General features: G+C 41.3%; 1 protein-coding gene across 1 annotated transcript in view; it reads left to right on the top strand.

Annotated features, from left to right (window-relative positions):
- Nucleotides 1-26,469, top strand: part of NELL2 (neural EGFL like 2) — a 299,416-nt gene that overhangs the window by 41,941 nt on the left and 231,006 nt on the right. The window contains exons 4-9 of the mRNA XM_006126494.5: nucleotides 13,713-13,886; nucleotides 14,001-14,097; nucleotides 18,558-18,630; nucleotides 18,810-18,892; nucleotides 20,244-20,372; nucleotides 21,702-21,804. Of these exons, the coding sequence (XP_006126556.3) occupies nucleotides 13,713-13,886; nucleotides 14,001-14,097; nucleotides 18,558-18,630; nucleotides 18,810-18,892; nucleotides 20,244-20,372; nucleotides 21,702-21,804 (659 nt within the window). The remainder of the gene's footprint in view (nucleotides 1-13,712; nucleotides 13,887-14,000; nucleotides 14,098-18,557; nucleotides 18,631-18,809; nucleotides 18,893-20,243; nucleotides 20,373-21,701; nucleotides 21,805-26,469) is intronic.

Raw genomic sequence — 26,469 nt, 5'->3', positions numbered from 1 at the left:
TCTCTGTGATCCAGATGTTAAATGGCATGGTGAAGCTGGGTAGTTGATCTGTAGGATCCATAATCAGGTCTTGATTTTTGACCCCGTTGTTTCCCCACTTCTCTTTTGGTGACAGTCCCAAGGTGTTCAGAGCTTTGACTACTTAACCAAAAGGAGTTCTAAATTAATGCTATATCTTGAGGGAGGGAAGGGACCTGGAGATCATCATAGATGGTCACATCTGGATTTATTATCACATAACCGTTGTATTTTTGTATTCGGCTCTTCTTTAGAAGGACAGAGATAAGATATATCTGTGAGACTTCATAGTAGCATTCAGTTGCATGTTAACAAATTTTGTACGTGCTCTACCAGACCATGCTGGTTCATGGTATTCAGCTATTGAAAATATGAACACCATTGTGGCTGCCCACAATGGGTGAACAGCTGATCCTGGCTAGTTTGTGGATTATTTAGTCCTCAGTCTTTATCTTGGCAGTGGTCTTTGTCAGATATTAGTTGCATGTGAGACTGTGAACCTAAAACATAATAGAAGCATAGTATCATAGGAGTGGAAAGGACATCAAGCGATCATCAATTCCAGGCCCTTGCACTCGTGGCAGGACCAAGCACAATCTAGAACATTCCTGAGAGGTGTCTGTCTAATCAGCTCAAAAATCTCCTGTGATGGAGATTCCACAACCTCCCCAGGCAAGTTATTCCGTGATTAATCACCCTGGGTACATCTACATTAGCCCCCTAGTTCGAACTAGGGAGGCTAATGAGGGCGACCAAACTTGCTAATGAAGTGTGGGATTTAAATATCCTGTGCTTGATTAGCATATTCCCAGCCGGTCGCCATTTTGGAAACTGACTAGCCCGAAGTAACTGCCCGCATCTACATGCGGCAGAGAAGAGCGATTCTGAGATAAACCCCTTCGTTCGAATTAACAGTTAAACCTCGGATAGAGGCAGCAGCGCTTTGGGGAAGGGGGGAGGGAGTGGCACTGCAGAGACGGTGCTGAGAGGAACCAGCTTTTAAGCTGACTTCCCTACCCTGCACTGGATATAGAAGCAGCAGGGTGTGGGGGATATGTGAGTAGTCAATTAATCAACTACTCTTTTACATTTCTACTGTGAACCATTGGTAACTATTCTCAGTTATGCAAGACTGTATTGAAAGACTTACTAAAGTCTAGATATAACACATTTACAGCTTGTCCCCCTGTACACAAGGCTTGTTACCCTGTCAAAGAAAGCTATCAGGTTAGTTTGACATGATTTGATTTTCACAAATTCATGCTGACTATTGCTTATCACCTTATTTGCTTCTAGTTGTTTGCAAATTGTTTCTTTAATTATATGCTCCATTATCTTTCTTGGTAGAGAAGTTAAGCTGACTGGTTTGTAATTCCCTGGGTTGTCCTTATTTCCCTTTTTATAGAAGGTGTTGTATTTGCCTTTTTCAGTCTTTTGGAATCTTTTCTTTTTTCCATGACTTTTCAAAGATAATAAATAATGGCTGAGGTATCTCCTCAATCAGCTCCTTGAGTATCTTAGAATGCATTTAATCAGGCTCTGGTGTCTTCAAGTCTAAGTCTAACTTGTCTAAGTAATTTTTAATTTGTTCTTTCCCTATTTTAGCCTCTGATCCTACCATATTTTCTCCAGCATTCACTATATTAGGCATCTAATTGCCAGCAACCTTCTTGGTGAAAACCAAAACAAAGAAGTTATTAAACATCTCTGCCACTTCCACATTTTCTGTTGTTGTTTCACCCTCTTTATTGAGAAATGAGCCTGCCCTGTCCTTGGTCTTGGTCTTCCTCTTACTTCTAATGTATCTGTAGAATGCTTCCTTTTTACTCTGTATGTCACTACCTAGTTTGATCTCATTTTGTGCCTTGACCTTTCTAACTTTGCCCTTACATACTTGTGGTGTTTCTTTATAGTCATCCTTTGTAATGTGAACTAGTTTTCACTTTGGTAGGATTCCTTTTTTATCTTTAAATCATTCAAGATCTCCTGGTTAAGCCATGGTATCTCTTGCCATACTTCCTGGCTTTCCTACGCAGAGGAATAGTTGTCTCTTGTGCCCTTAATAATGTCTCTCTGAAAAACTGCCAACTGTTTCCAGTTGTTTTTCCTCTTAGGCTTGATTCCCATTGGATGTTAGCTACTAGCCCCTTGAGTTTGCTAAGTCTGCCTTCTTAAAATCCATTGTCTTTATTTTGCTGTTCTCCATCCTACCATTTCTTAGAATCATGAATTCTATTATTTCATAATCACTTTCCACCAACCTAACCTTCCACTTTCAAATTCTCAACCAGTTCCTCCCTATATGTCCAAATCAAATCTAGAACAGCCTTCCCCTAATAGCTTTCTCCACCTTCTGAAATAAAAAAACTGTTTCTAATACATTCCAAGAGGTTGTTCGATAATCTATGCCCCATTGTGTTACTTTCCCAGTAGATGCCTAGATAGTGGAAGTTCCCCGTCACCACAAACTCTTGTGCTTTGGATGATTTTGTTAGTTGTTTAAAAAAGCCTCACCCATGTCTTCTTCCTGATTAGATCATCTGTAAGAGTTCCTGTCACAGGGTGCATAGCCTGTCCCCCTGTGCTACCAGGCTGGGTGCCACACCCCATAGCCTGGCCCTGGTTATAACCCCTATTTGTTGGGTATTATGGCCTGGCGGCCTAGGCTGTAGGGCCCTCTCTTGGTAAGGCCTAGTGGCCAAGTGTATGGTGCCCCTGTCTGCGGGGCAGTAAGGCCCAGTGGCCAAGTCTACACTTTGTTAGGTTTGTTGTCCTCCCTCCCCCGGGGGGGGGGGTCAAGGGAGATGGGGTTAGGGGGACCCAGGCCCTCCCTCTCCACAGGGCCCAGCCTATGGCCTTGTCAGTAGTAGGCATATCCCACCAGTGGCTCGGTGGGGAATCCGCCCAAAACACGCTGAGCTTGCCAGGAGGCCTCCTGCTTCCTGCCCTGGGCTACTTCCTACCTCAGCCTGCTGGCTGGCATATTCCCCACCTGTGGTGGCTTCTGCTGTGGCAGCTGCTGGGCCAGCAGGGGCAGCTGCTCCTGAGTTCCAGCAGGAGCTCCTTCCCCTCCTGTGGTCAGCCCCAGCTGAACTGCTCCTCTGGCCTTGAGACTGGGTCTGCCGTTGGAGCATGGCTAGCAGGACTATGGGGGAGAGGCCTTCTCAGCCCAGCAGGACTAGATAACTCCTCCCAGGCCAGTGCAGAGTTGGTACACCCTGTCACAGTTCCCTATCATGACATCACCCTTGTTTTTTACCCCTTTTACTCCTACCCAGAAAGTTTCAACAAATCTGTCTCCTATTTCTATCCCAACCTTACTCCAGGGTTAAACATTTTTAATATATATGGCAACATCACTTCCCTGCAGAGGACAGAATAGTGAGTCTCTCCCAACTGGTAGGGAGGGGACTGTGCTGCTTTCAGAGCTGTGTGGATAGAAAGTAGCGATTGCTGGATGGGCACCAAGGTCTGAAGGCAGCCACCTCACCACAAGTAGTGCAGAGGTAAGGGTGGCATGGTATGGGTGTATGTGTCATCCTAGTCAGACATTTTCACAGAAAGTCCCAGAGGAAAAAAGGTTGAGAACCACTGCTCTGGTGAATGGCAGCCACAGGGTTACCTGCTGCCCTGTAATCCTGTAGATGAGCTACACTGTCTGCCAACCGGCAAGCAGTATAGACTTTCCTGAAGCCTGATGAGATGTTTCTTTTCACAGCCATTTAAGAAGGTTGATGAACCTGGCATTGTTGAGTCTCTCTTGTAGATCAAGGACATTGATCTTCTGTTTGCATAGTTGCTTGGTTAAGTAATTGCATTGTGTTTTAGAAAAGTCTTCTCTCCTGAGTTGGCATAGCACTTAGGTTTGAGCCCAGATTTCAATATGTGGTTGGGAAAGGGCCATTTTGCTTGAGATCGTCACTTGAGTTGCTTTTTAGGCCATTAGTCCATCTTTCCTCATTTGGCCATCGTGTCGGTATGAGGACCCTGTGAAGGTGGCCATCTTCCTTCCTCATGCAATGAGGAGTAACAGTTAATTTGAGGGAAGGGTTTTGGATCGGACTACCGCGTCTACACGTGGCGAGTTAATTTGAGCTACCAGCATTTTAAAATGGCAACTGGCCACGAATATACTAATCAAGCGCGGGAGATTTAAAGCCCGCGCTGCATTAGCAACTTCGGTATGCTTCATTTGTCTCCCTAGTTCGAACTAGGGGCCAAGTGTAGACATACCCCAAGAGAATAAAGGCATTATTAAACAGTGATTGCTGAGCTCTTGCTCTCTGCTTTGCTGTCTGTTTCTTTATCTAACTTTTGAATTAACCTTTCAGCTTCTTCCTGATGAATGAATCAGCAAACTAACCATTTTAATCCGTGACAGGATTTTATCATAGGTTAGCTCCTGATGCGCCATCATAGGTTTTATCTGATTGGCCACAATGAGAATGTGTAATAAGCCTTTTCTTCACTTTATGGCCAGATGGACATATGCTACCAATGCTGTATTCATCTATTTCATTTCTTCATAATGAAGGCCTTAACGGATGAAATCATTTGATTTTAGTTCAATTATTCTTTTCTTCATTTAATGTTTTAATGACATAAGATGAAGCCCTTAAATCAATGGAATAGTGAAACCAGTTATTCCTTAGGCTTCAGTGTATATCTCTGCCAATGTATTTCATTCCTGTCTTACACAATTTTTGTTTTCTCACTTGTTGGCCTTTCCAGACCATATACTGCCATATATCCTGAATTGTACCATAATATATAGTGTTTTTAGACCTGTTTCAGTGTCCACAAGGGAATTGTCTTAGATCATCAAAGTGTTTTCATCTGTGCATTAATCCACATTTAGAAACAAGTTGCCTGAGCTGAACACCCAGAGCATTTAACCAGAGATTCCAGCCAGTAATGGCTACTGCACTGGGGAATAGGGATAAATCTGGGGCCCCTCATTCAGCCAAAACGCCCTTTGATCCAGAACTGTGCAGAGGAGACAACCCCCACTCCCATTCTGGAAGGCACTAGGATTCTTGCCCTCTGTGCTATATCTCATTGGTAGAAAACATAGAGGAGTTATCTCAGAGATGCCAGCCAGAGGAACAGAAGCAGCTAAAGCAGAGACCTTTCGATTCTTTGGACAGTGTACGAGTGGGGCGCCAGCCCTACCCAGTCAGACGCGTGCTTAGCTGCCTCCACTCGTGTTCCCCCCACCTGGGGTAGGTCCTCAGTACCTTTCGTTGGCTCTCCCCCGTCGTCAGGCGCTTGGTTCGACCGTTATTGCCAGGACGTGGGGGTAGGGGGGCCTGGGCCCGCCCTCTCTCATGGGCCCCAGCCTAGGGCCCTAAGGACAGGTTCGCTGGAACCTGCCCAGCTGGCGGGACTAATGCCCGCAACTTACCGGTTCACTGGCTCCAAGCCCCGCCCTGGGCTACTTCCTACCCCACAGTCTCTCTCTCTCTGGTCCTACTACCGTCCCCGTGGGACTGGCTCCCGCCGTGTGACTCCCTTCCCGGGTGTTTCCCCTCCTGGGCGTGCTTCCTCCCGGGTCCCTCCCAGGTGTCCTCCTTCCCCCAGGCGTCCTCTTTCCTGCCTCCCTCCCAGGCATCCTCCTTCCCCCGGGTGTCCCTTTCCTCCCTCCCTCCCGGGTTTAAATACCGCGCTGGCATCCTCCCGGCGTGACGTCACCTGCCGCGCACGTCACGGCCAACATGTAACTCCGCCTGGCCTCGGCATGCCAGCTGGCGCTCTGCTCTGGCCCATCCCCTGCCTCTCAGCTGGTACAGGGTACAGAGGCCGCACGCCACCCACGCTTCCAAGGTCGCCCCCAGGAGATTAGCGTGACCGTGGGGTCAGTGCGGGGTGGGTCTGCCTTCGCAGGGTGGAGGCCACTCGTCCCGTCACAGAGAGTCAGAAAATTTTCTGTACTTTCAACTGGGGTTTCTCTGTCCTGCACTGTGATTGGCTGTTTGCTCCAACTAACTCTCTTCTCCTTCCTCATACTTCCTTCATCTCAGCTTCACTCTACACCTACTCCTCTGATCCTTCCCTCCCCTGCCTTGTTCCTCTAACCCCATTGCCTACATTTTTCATCCCATTTAGCTTATCCTGTCCTTAGTAAACTCACCTTCCCTTCCTCTTCCACAATTATGGAACTCACATGACATTTGCTGCTCTCATATTGTTCATGCTGCTTGTGTGTTCTATTTCTTCCCCCACCCTATGTCTGTTTTGCCTAATTAGATTATAAGATCTTTAGGGAAAGGGCTGTCTGTAATGCAGTATTTTGTGTGGTGCATAGCACAACAGGGATAGTCTTTATCCACTACTATAATAAATATGATTAATCATAAAATAATTACATCACTGTATCATTTAACTCCCTGTAACATAGTTCAAGAACTAAACATTCCTTATTTTTGCAGTGTGATATATTTCTTAATCATAGTCCGTAGTGTCTTTTCTGCCTTCTGCCATCACAGAACTTAGTGCAATAACAGAGATGGTGGCTTCCAGTGAAAGAGAAGAGCTCTCAATATGTTACATTTGCACCATCTCTGGGTGTAGTGTGTTTGTTTGTTTAGTATTCTAGTAGCTTCCAGAGTAGGTGATGAGTAAGCAGTAATTTAGGATTGATCTTAGAATATTAAAGCCATTTGTTAGTTACCCCATGCCAATAAGGAACAGTCATTTTCTGTTTCTAAGGCCATGTCTACACTGTGGAGAACAGTTGGAAGAAGATAGGCAAATTGTGAACCACAATTTGCGTATCTTATTCCGTTTTTTTCCAAAAGAGGCTTTTCCAAAATTTGACCCATCTACATTGGGCCAAATTTGGAAAAAACTCCTCTTTCGGAACATCCCTTATTCCTCTCACTGAGAGGAATACAGGGATGCCAAAAGAACACGTCTGCTTTTTCGGAAACTGTTCCGAAAAAGTGGATGCAGTCCTTGGATGGGGCACAGCTTTTCCGGGACATCTCTGGTATCCCAGAAAAGCTCTGCAGTCTAGACATAGCCTAAACCAACATACAGGCAGTCCCCGAGTTACGCGGATCCGACTTATGTCGGATCCGCAGTTACGAACGGGGCCCTTCCTCTCCCTGGTCTCCAGCAGACCAGGGAGAGGAAGCAAAGCGGCGGAACACGCGGCCAGCTGACAGCCCAGACCAGGGAGAGGGGGAGCAGAGCAGAGCAGAGCAAAGCCGCGGAGCCCGAGGGCAGCAGGATAGCCACGGCGCGTCTGGGCTGTCCCGCTGCCCGCGTGCTCCGCGGCTTTGCTCCGGACGCCTGTGGTACAGCAGCTGGGGCGCTGCCGGTTGGTCCCGTAGCGCCGCTCTGGGCGCCACTGGACCAACCCAGCAGCACCCCAGCTGCTCTGCCCCAGGTGTCCCCAAGTCAGCAGCTGCTGAAAATGACCAGTGGCTGATTACAGGAAGCCCCTGCCCCGGGCTTCCTGGAATCAGCCACTGATCAGTTTCAGCAGCAGCTGACTTGGGGATGCCTGGGGTTCTTAAGTTGAATCTGTATGTAAGTCAGAACTGGCGTCCAGATTCAGCCACTGTTGAAACTGATCAGTTTCAGCAGCGGCTGAATCTGGACGCCAGTTCCGACTTACATACAGATTCAACTTAAGAACAAACCTACAGTCCCTATCTTGTACGTAACCCGGGGACTGCCTGTATCTTGCTAGCCTTTGGCATATTGGTATTCTTTGCTAACATAGAGAAATGTTGCAATATATCTTACTTTTTGGTGGAAGATCTCAGTTGCTGTATATTTCCATGTGATGTAAGTGTGAAGCCTCCAGAACGTTGTGATGAGAGCAATCTATTGCTTTTGCATCAGTTTCATCTAGAAATTTATAATTGGACTGGGTCCAACCTAGTTTTCTTTTTGATTGGGTTTATATGTCTGTTGAAAAGGGTATCTTAAAAGATCATTTTTTAGGTTTTTTTTTCATTCATTCTGATTCTTATTTCTGTAGTGTTGAACATCCCATGAGCAAAAAAAATTCTGCTATGTATGGATACTGTCACTTCACATGAATTTTCTCTTCTACCCATTAATGAGTCCTTTATTTTTCTAGGTTTCAGAGATTGTCTGTTTGACTCTTTTAATTATATTTGCATCCATGGTTGGATGGAAATGTTTTTAGGACAGTTGAAAGATTCTTGGTTTATATCCTGTTTCTCAAGTTAGGAGTGACCTTATCCTTTAACTGTTGGTTGTAAAGGATGTTATAAAATTGACTGACGACCTGTCAGTATTGCCTATTTTCCTTTGCAGACTAACCTTCAGTTAGTTTATACTTCTTGACAATGGAAAAATATGAATTTTGACAACAGGATGTAAATTATTCTAGGTGGTGAATATACCCACATTATAAACACCTTCCTGGCAACTTAAGTTAAATTGACTGGGACAGACCTTCCGTTAATATAAGTTGGGATAGTACCATCTTAGCCAATGGAGATATGTTGATTTACATCATCTGAGAATCTGTCCCACAGTGTTCATATGAGGCTAGATCCTTTAGTCTTTACTCAGTTCCTTAAAATCAAGCAAAACTATCCTGACTGTAATGGGACAGTTTGCCTGAATAAGAGCTGAAAGGTTTATTCCATGTTATTTGAAACTATGAGAAATATTTCACATGATGTAGAATGGTTTAAGTGAGTGTGTTGACAGCTTTTACTATTCCTTTACTGTCAATTAGAAAATACTACTGTAAAATAAAAATGTGTATGTCACAGATCAGGAGGAAGAAGACTGACATGGGCAGTTTGTATGTAATATTATTGTAAGTATGTTGGTTCCAGGATAGTAGAAAGACAAGGTGGGTGAGGTGGTATCTTTTATTGGACTAACTTCTGCTGGTGACAGAGACATGTTTTCCAGCTACACAGCTTTCTTCCTCAGATCTGAGAGTGCTCAGTGTCGGAGCTAAATAAAAGATTGAACAGATAGTTTAGCATAAATAGTCAGCAAATATTTTAAAGGACTGTTCAAGGTGAACGGGCCCATCACCACCCCTGTAATCACATAGAAGGGTGGAAGTGGGTTACAAGTATTGTAATAAGCCATAAATCCAGCATCTTTATTTACCATGATTTTTAGTGTCTCGCAAAGTTATGAATTTAAGCTCCTAGGTTCACTTTTTGAAAATGTTGTGCAGATTTCATTTGAAGATGAGGACTGATAGGACAGATATGTATATATATAGTGAACACGTTGTGAAAAGTTTTCACTTGTCTGTGGTATGTGATTTTGTCTTTTATTGTTTTTCTTGTGAGTTCATGGGAGAGTGCAGTGATTGGTCTCACGCACTTATGTGTTGGGACATTTAATGCACCGGAGGAGGTACACCACATATTGTGATAGGTATGTGTGTAGGACTCATGGATCTTGAAAGGGAAGTTGTGAGTATTGAGCGAAGCACAAGACTCGTTAGCCTGTTAAAGAAAGCTATCAGATTGGTTTGACATGATTTGCTCTTTACAAATCCATGCTGGCTGTTCCCTATTATCTTGCCACCTTCCAAGTGTTTACAGATGATTTCCTTAATTACTTGTTCCATTATCTTCCCTGGCACAGAAGTTAAACTAACTGGTCTGTAGTTTCCTGCGTTGTTCTTATTTCCCTTTTTATAAATGGGCACTATATTTGCCCTTTCCCAGTCTTCTGGAATCTCTCCTGTCTCCCATGATTTTCCAAAGATGATAGCTAGAGGCTCAGATACCTCCTCTATCAGCTCCTTGAGTATTCTAGGATGCATTTCATCAGGCCCTGGTGACTTGCAGGCATCTAACTTTTCTAGGTGATTTTTAACTTGTTCTTTTTTTATTTTATCTTCTAAACCTCCCTCCTTCCCACTAGCATTCACTATGTTAGGCATTCCTTCAGACTTCTCAGTGAAGACCGAAACAAAGAAGTCATTAAGCATCTCTGCCATTTCCAAGTTTTGGTAGGAAAACAGGGCAGCTGATGTTAGAAAGGAAATATTTGAGCCAGTGGGACTGCAGTAGTAAAACTACACAGAAAAAAACCATCTTGGTAAATGAAGTGGATGGGAAGGAATGAGAAGCAAAGGAATGAAACATTCAAAGATCCCCCCAGTCTTCAAATTCCCTTAATACAAATGTAGTAAGCAAGAGATAGATGCAGAAAATGAGCTGGTAGCATTTTCTCCCATTGTACTTGCATTAGGTGCTATGAAATTATCTATTAAAGCTACAGCCATTATTGCATTATTTTCTGTCTTGCTCAACTGTCACTCATTTTTTCATTGTTAGTAATTTCTTCCCTGGATAGTGCTCTAGGCAGGACAGAGAAAAGGGCAAAGCCATTGAATCGAAGTGACAGTGAGTAGAGATGAGTATAAGGACATTCATGATATATTACTTATATATTTGGCATTTAGAATATAGAGTATGAGGATTTTTTATTATACGCATCATCTGTTTTAGGGGAAGGGGCAGTGGGGAGAAGCCTATTTAATCCTTCATAGCACTTAACACCAGTTACTAATTGGAATATAGGGTTTCTCATTCTGAATGCCTCATTATAATGCCACATGTATCATCATGGAATACAATGAGCTGATTTATTTAGCCAGTTGGGCAGTGCTGCATGAATGGTGTTGATGCCTTCTTGGGATGTTACAATGTAACTGACTAACCGTTTAACTGATATGCTGATGCTTTTTGGTTAATGGTCTCAGTTACACTTAGCAGGTCAGCACAGCCACCTCCCCGGGATCGGGGCAGGCGAAGGTGGCCCGCTCTGCTCCTGGAGAGGAGGCTTCGCTGCAGGCTCTGCAGTATAAAGCATAGCCCACAGTGCCGGTAACCATGCAACTGCTGAGATTTTCAGTGGTTACACGAGTACCCTAATACATCTCTAAATCCTTCTAGAACCTTTGTCTGGAAGAATATGATTTGCTTACTCTTATCATTACCTTAGTTTGCATAACAACAGATCTCAATAGTCACAGTCCCATCCATTTCAAAAATCTAGCTGGAATGTTTCAATAATGTAGATTAATATTTCAGTCTATTCTATACTTGCTGCCCTTTCATTCCATTGAGTATTCTCCTTTTCATCTTCATATTACAGGACAGAGCCAAAAGGGTAAATTGATACATTTTCACTGTACATCGTGTATGTATATGAATAATTTAGGGGAACTTTTTTGGGTTGTGAGCCACTGACTCAGAAAAAAATTAGTCAGGAGGGCCACACAAAAGTGAGAAATAAATATATAAAATCCTCACTGATGTGGCCCCCCGCTGAGAAGAAAGATGCACCACACATTCCCCTTGCACACCAGAGCCGAGTGGGGTCCAGGCTAGTAAATTGCATGTGCTCCAGCCCGAGGGCTCCCCAATGCTGGGAGTCGAATCCAGGCAAGCTGGGGGCCACATCTGGCCTCATGGTCTTCGGTTCCCCACCCCTGGTCTGTAGTGTTTGAGCTAAAATAGAATTTTTATTAATACAGCTATTATCCTTTCTGGAGCAGCTGCTAGTGGGTTTCAGAATCTTTCTCCATCTGATACGTTTCTATTGATGTAGCTGGCAGAATTTCTGTTGACTTTTATCAGGGAGTAGGACTTACCCCAGTCAATAGATTAAATACTCTTTTCAAATTAAAAAACCCTCTCTCCAGCGTTTTCCTTTTTCCAGACTACCTAATGCTAGCTTTTAGATATCTTTAAGTTGTACTCTAACTCTAACCATCTCCATTTTCCTTCTCAAAATCTGGTTAGTCTCTTTTATAACATCACAAGATAGGGAGAGCTCCTGTGGACAGAGTTAGCTAGACTGGAGAAACCCATTGTAAGACTCAGTATCATTATATCTTCCCCATTTTAAATCTCTTTTTAAAAAATGCATCCAAGCCTGATGTTGGCTTTTATAACTTCTGCCACATACTCAGCATCCTGTGGTGGTATGTCTTCCAACAGGGACTCTACAGCACCATTGAAAGCTTCCTGCTAGAGCCTGCCACCACCTAATGGATTCCTCAGATTATATTTTTTCCCAAAAGCCACAATCCCACAACTGAGAGAAAAGATCATGTATTTTAATATACCATTGTGATTCAGAGGGGAAGTGAAGGCAACTGTAAATTTATAAACAACAAATTGAAGAAAGGGAAAGTTGATAGTAATGAATGTAAATCGGAAGTTAGTAATTGTAGAAAATTGATAAGGCAAGCCAAGAGACGTAAGGGAAACTCTACAGCCAGCAGAAATAAGAACAATAAGGAGGCATTTATTAGGAACAAAACATATTAGGAACAAAAAGAATCCTAACAATGGTGTTGGTCTGTTACTAGATGACAATGTAGAATAATCAATAATAATGCAGAAAAGGCAGAAATGTTCAGTAAATAATTCTATTCTGTATTTTGGGAAAAACGGATAATACTGTCTCATCATATGGTGATGATAAAATTCCTTTTGTTCTCCTGAGGATATTAAACAGAAGTTACTAAAGTTAGAGATTTTAAAATCAGTAGATCCAGATGAAACTCTTGAATGGAAGTTAAAAGAGCAAGTTGAGGAGCTTTCTGTACTATTCATGTTGATTTTTCAAATGTCTTGGAGCACTGTGGAATTTCCAGATGACTGGAAGAAAGCTAATGTTGTGCCAATTTTTAAAAAAGAGTAAATGGAATGATGTGGGCAATTATAGGCCTATTGGTTTGACCTTGATAGCACACAGCTAATGCAGCACCTGATAGGGGACTTTATTAATAAAGAATTAAAGGGAGGGATAGCTCAGTGGTTTGAGTATTGGCCTGCTAAACCCAGGGTTGTGAGTTCAATCCTTGTGGAGACCATTTAGGAATTTGGGGCAAAAATTTGTTGGTGATGGTACTTTGTCCTGCTGTGTAGGCAGGAGACTAGACTCAATGACCTTTCAAGGTCCTTTCTAGTTCTAGGAGATAGGCAAGCTCCATTAATTTAAAGGAGGCTACTTTAAGGCAAATAAATGTGGGTTTACAGCAAGTGTTATCAAACTAACTTGGTATCTTTTTGGATGAGATTACAAGTTTAATTGACAAAGTTAATGGTATTGATGTAATATTCTTATACTTCTGTGAGGTATTTGACGAGGTACATGACATTTTGATAAAAAAATCAGAACATTATAAAATTAACATGGCATACACTAAAACATAAAAGCTGGCTATCTTATAGGTCTCAATATGTAATTATAAATGGGGAATCGTCATCAAGAGGGTGTGTTTCTAGTGGGGTTCTGAGCAGATCAGTTCTGTCCACTTTCTGAGGATAGTTTGCTGGATTTTATTGTGATTCTGGATCAGATTGTTTTAATAATAGAAAGAATTGAATTTGTAATGGTATTATGTTAAAGAACACACCGGTGTCAAAAAGCAGCAGAAGAGATCTAATTTGATGATATAAGTAGAACTCTTATTAGCTTGAAATCTGACTCACTTGCATGAAGGTTGCACTCTGCCCCTAAAAGAGTTATTTAAAAGGAAAATATGAGATCAACATTGCAGAGTCTCTATTTTGACTCTGAGTGCCTCCTTCTTTTGGTTTCTTTCTCTTGTTAATTATTGAAACATGATAATCAGCCACCACATTATATGTAATGTTGAATTCTCCTGTCTTGATACAAATGCTTTATGACTTAATGTTGTGCCTTTGGTGTAGGTACTTGGAACTAGAAAGCAGTGGACATAGAAATGAAATCAGGTTGCATTATCGTTCAGGCGGCCATCGCTCACACACGGAAGTGTTTCCATACATTTTGGCAGATGATAAGTGGCACAGGCTTTCCTTGGCAATCAGTGCCTCACACTTGATTTTACATGTGGACTGTAATAGGTAAGTGAAGAATGATATTTCATATTAATTAGTGGTGGGCTGGAACATTCCTGCTCAGTACTAAATGAAGTGATAATGATTTAAGGGTTTTTTTCTTCTATTATTTCTTAACAGAATTTATGAAAGGATTGTGGAAAAGCCCTACATGGATTTACCATCGGGTACTGCATTTTGGTTGGGACAAAGGAATAATGCACATGGTTATTTTAAGGTAGGCTTTCCTTGAGAGGAAAAGACTGAACTTAGGCAAAAATGGCAATAGTTTTTCTTCTATATCTGAAGCACTGAAAACATTTAAATACTGTGTTATGTAAAGACTACATCAAGTGAGAATGCTATTGGTCCAGTTACCAGTTAAGCAGAATATACTTATTGGCATAAGGGCATGCAAAAACTTCATCCTCCATCAGCTGTGCGGGCAGTGGTGTTCCAGAGAAATTCACTGTCATGGAAAGTGAGAGGATCTTTGCCCCACCACCTTCCTCTCAGGGGTTTGCCTGAGACAAGTAAGGTTTATCTTGTGATCAGGAGTCTGTAAGAGGTTCTACAGAGGAAGATGTCTGAACCTATGTGCGGAATCAGCTTGTAGGGTTACTCATCTGAAATTAAACTGCAGTGATCTGCAAGGAATTGTCATTGGAGCCACAGTTTTTTAGTTAAAGTTGAAAATAAGTTGCCATAACCAGTGTGTATCCTGTCTCATACCTCCTTCCATCAAATGAGGTCCACAACATGTGCATCAGGAGCCCCAAAACCACATGAGCAAAGAAATCTGTGTTCAGTTAGGCTACTGCCAAATTATGGTGCACTGTGAATAAATAAGGCCAGAAAGTCAGATACCAGTGTTGGTATTGGTTTCTTTTGTAGCCTAGAGCAATTTAATAGGGGCATGACTGGTGACCAAGATGAAAAGGACTTCTTGGAGGTAACAGAATAGGTTTTGTATTACCCATTGCACAGTTAGATGTATATTTTCTGTCTCAGAATATATTTCACAAAAGGAAAGAGCAATCTACTCTACTACAATATGTGGTCCTCAGTGCCATTATCCTTCTGCTGTGTTTAGGTTCTTAAACTACACATCTCACCATGGTCTCGGATCATCTTCCAGGGTTAAGTGTTTAACATTAGTAAAGAGAAATTTCCTCCCCTGAGAGAGAAGCTACAAGTGTTTTATTTTGCATTTTAACTTTACAACGACTGATTACATGTTGCTATATGGGAAAACAAGGTTTAAGAAGTAAGTTTTTACATTTGTACTAGAAAATGGTAAGATGTATGGCTTAGTTCCTATGCAATGACTCCTTGGTCACACTCTCTTTCAGTGGTTTGACCTCACTCATTTCGAGAGCTGGCTGAGATGGGTTGTGTGCAGAACAGAAGTTTCAGACACTTTGCAGCCCTGCAGCCCTGTCTACACAAGAATGTTCTGGTACTTGAGGCTAGGGTACTTTGGCTGCTGGGCCCTGTGGTCTAGTTTAATCTGCTCTGCTAATTTTTATATCTTGGATAGAACACCATTATTTTAGTTTCCAATGCGAATCCTGCCTTTTGTGTGGAAATCAACATTAGGTGTGTAAATTTCAGTTTCATTCAGACTTGTTTATGATACCCTGGAAGTGGTCTGAACTTACATAACCTGGCCAGAGCCTGAGCCACAAAGACCTGTGGCTCGAGGCAGGTGGCTGACAGTAGGTACAAGGAGGTGCAGGAGCTGAAGAGATTGGCAACACCTTCAAAGGCATGTGCTGAAGGTGAGTGAGCCCTGCCACATAGTAGTACCAGAAGTGGGGTTGTGGAGACACCCACCCTGTAAGAAAGGTGGGAGATATCAAACACGTTACAAGTGAGGGGCAGATGGATAGACTAAGTCCTTTTTTCCCCCTTTGGGGAACATGTAGGAGGTTTGCTGCATGCTGACAGAGCAACAGGAGCAGACACGTGCTCTCCGGTTGTGCCTGTTATAAGGACAACAGCAACAATAGCAGCAAGAGGCTCAGTGGAGTCGGTGAGAACCTTTCCTGCTCGGGCCTAGAATAGTTGGAGGAGAACAAAATTTTGCCTGACCAGTTTCTGGCCTGGCAAAATTGTGTCCAGTAGTAATCCAGAGGCCTTGAGCACTTTTGAGAGCAATTGCAGTAAGGTGGGCCAGATCATTTTGGGCAGCTTGATCGACTCCGTTCCTCTTGGGAGAAGCAGCCAACCGAACTCGACAAGCAGGCATGGTCCTACAAATAGTGAAAGAAACCGTTCTGGTTGGGGTGGGACTGACCTTGGAAGCATACCAACACGGGTTTAAGGGGGAGCCTTTCCTTATGCCCTAGAGTGGTTCTCTCTTTAGACAAGGTGGTGGCGGACCTTATGATACTAGAACAATTACTAAGAGTCTTCTCTGCCCACATAGAAGCAGATAATATTGAACTACCTAAATAAGGGGGGGGGGGGTAGTTCAAGGGGGACTGTTCCAAGGAAAGCAGAGAATCCTGACTTTGGAATGGCAAGGGGAACATATGGGAGGAGAAGTTCTTAGGCAATCTGGTACATAAGAAACCAGAAGAGAGGGTGGGACCTCAGTCATCACTGGGTACCCAAGATAAGCATCCAGAAATTGGCCAGGAGAACACAGTGGTTTGTGGTCAACCAAGTCATAAAAGAATGGACTGCCTTCCCATGGATTACGGCTGTTTGGATTGTTTCTACAGGCAAGTCTGTGGCTTGGTATGCTCCCTCCAGAGGGGCCATGCTCCAGTCTACCATAAATGTTTATGTGGCTGGATATGAAATGAGAGGACAGATTGATTCCAGCTGCATGCAGACACTGGTTCGAAAGGGTAGACGTCTAACCATGAAAACAGATTGGTATCTGCAGGTGCACATCTCATTCATGCACGGAGAGGCATGAATCTACCAAACAGCAGACACAGAAAAAGAAATGTAAAGTCTGAGGGTTGGTATATTAAGAAACCTCTCCACTACCCTAATTGTAGAGGAACACTGTTCTAATTTCCCATCTCTATTACGAGAGAGGGTAATGTAAACAAAGTAATTATAAGGCAACCCTTATCTGGGCACAGTCTGTTAGGCCCAAGTGGCCTAGAGACAGGGCTATGGTGTGGTTACTCAATGGACTGGGGAAATGTAGCATAGGGTATTGAACAGGAGACGTGAAGCCAGATACAGGCCCTGAAAAAACAATTGGACATGGGAAATGAAGAGATGGAAGCTTCATGACAGAGTTGCCAGTGCTCCAAGATTGTCCTGGAGTCTCCATGAATTAAAGAGTTATCTCTGATAAAAAATTATGACGTGACAAAACCATCAGAAATATGTCCAATCAAAACTGGCAACTCTAATGACAGAAAATAATAGAGGAAGCCACATAACAAGAGCAAGAACTGATTTGGATAAGACTAGAAGTGTCATTTGAAAAGAATTGTGGGCAACAATTCAGATGGGAGCTGTCTGCACTGAGAACTAGCGATGTAAAATCCGGTTTGAGTGGTTAACCAGTTAAACACTGTTTAACTAGTTAACTGATTAAAGAGAGAGTATGTGGGGGGACCCCTCCAGCCTGGCTGGGCTATAGCATTCCCCCAGCTCTCCATGGCTGGGCTTGTGTGGCTCCCTTACCCATTGTGGCTGGGCTAGAGTGGCTTCCCCACTGCAGGCAGGGTCTGCTTCAGCTAGGCCTCAGCAGCCTTTGCCTGTGGAGAGGAGGATGCTCCAGTCTGGGGATTGGTGAACATCAGGGCTGTGAGGATTTGGCCTTTGTTAGGATTGAGCCCACAATGATTTGATACCTTTTCTTCATAGCACTATAAATCCTGTTGTAATGAATTGCCAGTTCATTGCATTTTTTTTTAAAGGATGAGTTTTGAAGAACAGTGTAAAGCAGGAAAGGAAGGGTAGATGAAAGGGACACCTGCAGTGTGCGTGTGATAGAATAGTTCATTTGTAAATTGCCATTTGGCCTTTGCTTTAGGAGAGCAGCAAAGTGGTTGCTAATTATATCTTAATGTCTAAAGATGCATGTAAATGATGCCTGTAAACATGTTTCACCCAGAAGGCCCAATCACAGGTCATTTCCAGCTGGCATATTTGAATTCCATGCCAAAAGTCCTGTTCTCCTACATTGTCAACATGCTGCTCTGTACCATTGTCATAGATATGTTACTTCTTGTTGTATGAAAAGGTCCATATCAAAAATTACACAATGCTTGTTTGAATCTATATTTTATGACTCAAGTTTCATTAATCTCCGCTTTTGTTTGAGAAGAGTAGTTCAGTGAGAATCTGCATTTTATTTAAAAAGTGTTTCAAAGTCCCCAAAATGATTTTTAAAAAAGTTGCTTTAAATGTAATTTTCAAGCTTTATTTCCAAGAGTAACTAAAAATAACAATACATTCAAAACAACCAAACCCTTGTCATTTAATTACATCTTGATATTTAATTGTATGCCTTTAAAATGGTTCCGTATGTGTGAACATGTACAACGATCTATGTTACTTACTCTTTACTCTCCTATCACCATAGTGGAAGCAAATAAGAAGTAACATATTCATAAAAAGTGATGCAGTTTTTCTGTGTGAGCTCTAATGTTGCTTGTGGAATATTGTTTTGAAAGGTAAAAATAATCCTCTTTTTTCTTTTCTATCCCCACTTGTGTACAGGGCATAATGCAAGATGTACAACTACTTGTCATGCCTCAAGGATTTATTTCTCAGTGCCCAGATCTTAATCGCAGTAAGTCTAGTGGTTCATATACCATAGAATGAAAGGTGTGCTCTTTGCTTAATTTTTGTCCTGCAACCCCCTAAAATCTTAAGCTCCAATATATTTGCCGTCCGCTGTGTCTTGTATAGAGTAAACCTGTTGTACATACAATCTGACAAATGTAACAAATGCAGTGTTTGTAATTCCAGCATGCCCAACTTGTAATGACTTCCATGGACTTGTACAGAAAATCATGGAGCTGCAGGACATTTTAGCGAAAACATCAGCTAAGGTAACAGTTACTCAGAGATATGACGTGGGCCATAGGGAATTTTCTGGTTTTGGTTTAGTTGTCTCTCAAAAAATACAGATGTTCCATTCAAAGAGCTGTCTTACAGTTCAATGTTTCCATAAAATAGTACGTTTTAATAACAAATAGCATCAAAATTCACCAACAAGGTTTTATAAATATTCAAGCTGTACCTGTCAGACTAATGATTCAATAAAACCGGAATGGAACAGGTCACCACATTTACATTGCACATTCCAACAGGCTTTATTGGGTTAAGACTTTTTAAAACCTGAACGGGTCAAAGAATAGACCAAAAATATGCATGTTCTGGGGCTGAGGACTCTCAAGCAATATCTACATCTGCTATCTGATGATTATGTAAAAAACATTCCCAACTACCAATGGATATATATGGGCTTACACCTTTATTTAAAAAAAGTCTGAAGCAGTGCTACTGGCTCATTGGTTTGATACTGCATTCTTTAATCTTACCATGCATTGGTTTACAACAGTGGTGGGCAACCCACATGCTGCCCATAAGGTAGTTTGATTGCGGGCTTCGAGAACTTTTCATGATGTTGTTCGTCCATGGGTACCATCCTCTCCACTTCCCAGTGATTGCAGTTCTCTGTTCCCAATCAATGGGAGTTGTGGGATGGTGCCTGCAGGTGAAGGAGCCATAGGGACATGCTGGCTAATGCTACCCTCAGCTCCCCTTGGCCAGGAAAAGAGAACTGTGGTTACAAGCTGTGGGGGATGGTGCCTGCAGATGGTCAATGTCACCAAAATGTCTTGCACCTCACAATCAGATTGCCCTGATGAGCTGTATGCGGCTTGTGTGCTGCAGGTTGCCCACCACTGGTTTATAACATAGCAAAAACTATGGGAGTATTTTGGTTCAAATGCAGGAATAAGTATTATACTTGTAAAATGGGAGCTTTAGTTACAATTAACAAGAACTCTTCATTCCCCATCTTTCAAGTTCATGTGTTGTGCACATGTCCTGATAATTACCTGCAAGTAGTTTGGGTGTTGTAATATGGGTGCTTCAGAACATAAAGATGGCATGGCCCTGGCCAAATCCTTTTTGCTCTACTCACATTGGCAGTCCCATGATGTTATGGGGACTATGTGAGAGTTAAGTAAGCAGTAGTAGCATATCTTTGCTTCTGATTTTTCTACTCTGAATAGCTAAATATTCAATCATTTCATAATAACTACTTCATCATCATCTGACCATATTACTTTTTCTCTCTGCAAACCTGGATGGTAGTGGGCTTTTAGATAATTATTCATTTATATGGAAACAGTGTACCAATGTAAATAACTCCTCTTTGTGCAATGCATACAGCTGTCCCGAGCTGAGCAGAAGATGACTAAATTGGATCAGTGTTATTGTGAAAGGACCTGCACCATGAAGGGCACCACCTACAGAGAATTTGAATCCTGGACAGATGGCTGTAAGAACTGCACTTGCATGGTACGGCTACAATTTGAGTAGAGACTCAGGGACTCTGGTGTCCCTTTAGTCTACATATTTAATGAGAAAATACAATGAGGAAACTTTCAGTTTCCTCAAGATAGCAACAATCAAGGTAGCAAACCTGTTTTTCCAAAGAACCACCCTATATTAAAAATGTTTATATATTTTCCTGCAGACCTAGCATACATAGTTCTGCCCCATTTTTCTTGCATGCATAGGCAAAGTATGAGCTATACTGGAAGAAATATACTTACTGATCAAGTTTTTATCAAATACTGTATTGCAGACCATTTCTCTGGATAATTAATTCCCTGGTTCTTTCATATACTATAAATACAGCTTTGTTCTTAGCAGATGATTTAATTGATCCCTTGTGCCTGATTCCATTAAACCTCCTTTGGTTACATCAGTATCAACACATAATAAAATGTAAAATGCCCGTGGTATATGTATGTGCTGTTATATTACAAATAAAAAAGGGTTTGTTTTAAGGTCAATGAAAAACCCTCTGAGGTACCAAAATTCCAGAATTAATTGCATGTATCTTTGCAAGTACCAAATTATAATGTCTAGGTTAATTCATATCCATCTTAAAACACTCATAAAATGCATGATCCAAAGCCTATTAGAAATCAATGAAAAGATTCCCATTGACTCCAGTGCATTTTGGATTAGGCAACAAAGCCCTAGATTGATGTGCTGCAGTCTTTATTACTTTTAACTGTTCTTCTTAGACTTATTGTCTTTTTGTTCCACAAATTTCTGGGGGAAAAAAATACCAGTTCAGTTTTTAACAGTTATTAGGTAGTAGAAGTTGTAGGTAGAAGGTACTACTAGTAATAACTTTAGTCTGATATAGTCAGATAAAATGCCTGTGATTGAGATAAAGTGTTATATTCATGGTATGTTTTTGTCTCAGAATTTTCATATAGCTATGATATTATTATCTTTTAAAAAATGGATGCAGTCTTTCATGTGAATTTTATAAGGCACAATATTGTCCTATGAGGTTTTTTTACTTGCACTAACCTATCAATTTGTAATTGATTGGCACAGAGTCTATGCTCCAAATGATTTAAGATTTTTTTAACCAAGCAAAACTATTTTCATCTTAATGAGCATCTCAGATTCATATAAAAAGCCTACTTGCAATAATAATTTTTTAAAGACTTAAGGTTGTGTTTTCATAATAATAATAAAGAAAACAATGTAAATTGACTTATTTTGGTATTGCTGAAGAATTTTTTCACATTTAAGAAAAAACTTGCAAATGATTGATTTCACAAAAGCTTTGCTTTGTATTAAAACACCTTTTTTTCTTCCCAGAATGGTACTGTACAATGCGAAGCATTGATTTGCCCATTATCTGATTGCCTATTGAATTATGCGCCTGCATATGTGGATGGCAAGTGCTGTAAAGAATGCCAGTGTAAGTTTTTTTTTTTGTATGATGCTTCTTTCTATCAAATTATTTGAAACCTAAAGGAAGATGACCCTTTTAGTAGAGGTGTCGCCAATGGTTATAAAATCATTTGGGGATTTCTATAGAAAATTTCAACTTTCTTGGAAAAGAGCAATTTTTTAGGAACTGGCATTTTTTCAGTTGTCAGCCAAAATTTGTATGACTCGGGGAGCTTTGGTTTCCTGAAAAGAAACCCAATATATTTTGTGAATTTTCATTTAGTCTAAAACCTTATTTTCCATTAATAAGAAAATCAGCCAAAATTGTTTCAACAAGTCCTAGTTACCACTATCCCCATCTTTGAACTCAGTCTTATTTGATTGGTAGGCTGCCTGGACATGCAGATACATGAAGTCACAGAGTTTAAGGTGAGAAGGGACACCTGATCATCTAGTTCGTCACAGGGCACCAACACCACATGGCACCCACACACTAAATTCAACAATGGAAATAAGACCAAAGTAAATGAGACTCATAGAAGACTAGATTATTATGTGCCACAGACAAAGAATAGATGGGACAGACGTGCACCTGTGCCTAAGACCCGTCAGGGAAATGTTTCAATGAGACATAGCCAGATAATCCTGGCAAGTGACCCATATCTATATGGTGCAGAGGAAGGTGAACCTGGGAGAAATTCCCTCCTGACCCCACATATGACAGGAGTTGGACTCTGAGCATATAAGCAAGAATTAGCCAGCGAAGCACCTGATAGAGAAAATGCGTAGAATACTTGTGCCTTGAACTCATTTTTCAGTATTATTCCAGTCTGGAAGAATGTACTTCCAAATAATGTTACAAAACTAGAAATAATATTCCACTTTATGGATCTTATTGTGAAATTAAGGAAACAGTAAACCGTGGCTTAAAGGACCACTCCAGAGATAGAAAAAATCACTAGAGATGTTCTTTCACAAAAGGTCGTATAAAATTCTACTGGATAGTGCATGAGGATAATTTAAAGTGATCACTTAAGATAGGGGTTTATCTATGGTCTTACTGTATTTTGGGCTGATTGCGATTGGGATCATGAAGGAGAATGTTTAAATTAATTAAATCCACTGATATAGTACTTCTGATTGATTATGTTCCATAGTGAACACATATGAAGCATTTAGTTATCCTAAGCAATGGTTTAAGCTTTGGTACATTAAGCTGTATGTGTATTTCTATGTACTAGAATTTTTAAGGTCATGTGTGTTTCATTGTACCCTGCTGTTGTGTATAATTTTTTCTTATCCAGTATGTGAGAACTCACAGCTGATTAGTATGATGTGTTGTAAGATACAATTCAAAAAGACATTTTGTACTCCATTGATCTTACTCCCATAGGAGTTCATTTATATTTAATTTTGCTAGACGTTACATAAAAACCATTCCATGTTATGAAATCTAATTAACTTATTTTAATAGATTAACTCTAATTGAGAGAAAAAGGGAATTCAGATATACTTTTTATCAGCATTATAGAGTTTCTGTGAGGAATAGATGGCTCTAGGAATTTGTAATGGGATATGAGACTTGTCAGCTCTAGGATTGTGTTTCAAACTTTGCCCATGTTGAAAGAGATCGAGACATTTGAAATGCATTTTGCAATCTTCTACATTATGTGAAATAATTGTGTCATGTGGTTTGATTTATTTTAGATCCAAAGGAAACCAGGGAACACCAGTGCTACTTAACCACTTTCTTATTTATTGCAAGTTTTAAGCAGTTAATACAGTTGTTGAAGTTTTACAAGCCTTAAGAACAATTATTATACAATTTAAATCTTAAACACTATAAATTTGAAAGCAATTAATATAGCGCAAAGCAATGCAAAAGCACTTACTAAAATATCTATGATATACAATAATAAAGCCTAATTCACATATACTTCAACTGTATTCTACCTACAGTGCCAGGCAGGAGGTTATGGTTCCGTTTCTTCCCATGCATTGGAATGCCATGCACTGGGCAGCCAGTGTGAAGGGCCTAATCATTTCTATTTACATCGAGCAGGACATGTGGGTCAATCCTGACCATTCCCTCCCATCGATTGTTCTTACTAAACCCAATTTATAGCAAAGCGAGACTTGTTCATTCTAGTAATATTTACCAATTTATTACGTATTGTGTAGGATACATAAAATGCTCAAAGCCCTATTTGACGTACATCCTGCTATTCAGGATGTTGTTGCTATGTGCATAGTTGACAGTTTTATGATTGCATCTGTACTTTTTGCTTATCAGAAACAAGTACCAGTACAAGGCCACTTGTCCTGTGCTTTTGAATGGTCCCTTATTCCTCTTAAAATCAGGAATAAGGGATCTTTTGGAAAAGGCTTTATTTTCTGAAAGATCCCCGTCTAGACTGGCACTTTTTGCCGGCAAAGCCCTGAGCCAGAAAAAAGCGGCAGTCACGTGTATACAAATGAAGCGGGGGAGATTTAAATCCCCACTTCATTTGCAATTGCGATGTGTCTAATCTGCATCCCTTTTCCGCAAAAGGGGTGTAGTCTTGACACAGCCTAAGGGTACGTCTAGACTACAAGCCTCTTTCAAAAAAGAGTGTCTCGACTACAACAGTACTTTCAAAAAAGCAAGGCGCTTTTTTGAAAGAGAGCACCCAGGCAGTATTCCGAGATAGCCATGCTAATTTCCAACTTTGGAAAAGGGAAATCCTACTTTCAGGTAGGAATAAGAGATCCTCCGGAAAAGGGCTTTATTCCAGTCTAGACGCTTTTTTCCGGCTTTTCCCCAAGCCGGAAAAAAAGCGGCGGACATGTTTATTTAAATCCCGCGGGGGATATTTAAATCCCCCGCGGATTTCCCTTTTCCAAAGTTGGAAATTAGCATGGCTATCTCAGAATAGAGGCCAGTCTAGACGTAGCCAGGGTGTGAGAAGGGTCCAGGATCTGGCTTAATACTATCTGACATATATGAAATCTGGAGATGTACAGGATTTAAGATGGCAGGCTGCTAAGTATTTTACAGGTTTATGAACTATTTAAATTACTCTAATAGGGAATCTGATGGTTTAGGAATTACTTGGTTTCTTTGTTCTGACACTAAATTGCTGTGTAATCTTGGCTATGCCTCTGAGACTGTGTTTACTCATCTGTCTAATAACGATAAGAAATTTTCATATCTCACAACCAGATGTTTCTAAAGTGCTATTTGGGTGCAAAATATTGCTTACACCTGACATTAGAAGAGATGGAAATTTAGGACCAGCCTCACACTTAATCCATTATCCTACATATCTTGGTGGAAAAGAGGCTGGAGAGGCTTCTTCTTTAGCAACTCTTTTTAAAATGTACAAATTTGGATTGTTCAGTCAAAAGCAGCTTTTTCAGTTCTTCTTAACCTTCCAATTAGTGAAGAATTAAATGTGTGAAGTCTTGTTGAAAATTTTCATTACTTTGGTTTCATTTTGTGGACACTTTATAAACTCCAAGCCAGCTCTAGTTCTGATAGAGGAGCACCAGAGATAAATGTGGTCCATTGCATTTGTTGTCAGAGAGGTGCTGACTTTGTGACTTCCCTAGGGATGCTGGATCTCTGTTCCACCGCAGTCCCTGTCTCTACTCCTTCCCTGCCTCCAAGCCTTCCCCCACCATGCCCTGCTCCCTTCCCTGCCTCTTTCTGCTCCCTCTCCCTGCTTCTCTCTCTCTTCCACAGCACCTCTTGCATGCCGCTGGACAGCTAATTGTGGTGGAAGGCAGGTGCTGGAAGGGAAGGGGAGGAACTGTTTGGCAGGTCTGTCAATGGATGGGAGGTGCTGGGACGGGAGAGGGGTTGATCCACAGGGCTGCTGGGGGGTGCTGAGCGCCCACTATTTTTCCCCTGGAGTACTCGCAGAGTCAGTGCCTATGTTTGTTGTGTGAAAGTAGGTGTTGCCGACAGTAGGAAGAACAGGATGTGCAAATTAGTGTTCTCTTTTCTATTAGCCTTAATGAGCTGAAAAGATCTGCAGTTTTTTTGGGGCACCTAATTTGGAAAATGTGGATCTGCTTCAGCCACAGGCACACTATTCAGCACAAAGCCTAGTGAGGCTACTGAAGCATATTTTTGTAGATCAATGGGTGCCTCCCATGGAGAGCTGCAGAGCAAAGAAAACTTTCCATCCTTTTCCCCAATGCAGTTTAATCCGGACTCAGAAGCTGTTATATGAGAGTCATTCAGAATATTATTTCTGCACCCTGATAAAAGGTGCTCATGTACTGTGATAGGCACTGATATATAACCCAAAAGTAGATACAGAGAAAGAGAAGTGTGCCAATGCCTTTCTCTATTTAACTGAAGCAAAAGCTCCATGTGTAATTATCCTATGTGTCAGGGTATTAATAATGTATTGTATCACTTATAGTGTGGTATTTCATGGAACAAGTGCATTTTTAACATAGCTGGTTTCCCTTAGATTTTAAAGCTAAAATCAACCATCATGCCAAACCAACCTATATCTTGATTTGTCATAACGCTTTTGACACCATGCCATATAACATTCTTATTAGAAAAAGTAGAAAAAGGTAGTCCAGATGAAATTACTATAAGGTGGGTGCATGGCTAGTTGAAAGATTGTAATTAAAGGATAGTTATCAATGGTTCATTGTCAAATGGGGAAAGATTGAACTCTTTCCAATTTGTCCA

The sequence above is a fragment of the Pelodiscus sinensis genome, chromosome 1 (assembly GCF_052426305.1).
Source record: "Pelodiscus sinensis isolate ZL-2025 chromosome 1, ASM5242630v1, whole genome shotgun sequence".
Taxonomy (NCBI): domain Eukaryota; kingdom Metazoa; phylum Chordata; order Testudines; family Trionychidae; genus Pelodiscus; species Pelodiscus sinensis.
The sequence above is the reverse complement of the archived record's forward strand: the minus strand, read 5'-3'. Positions and strand labels throughout refer to the sequence as shown.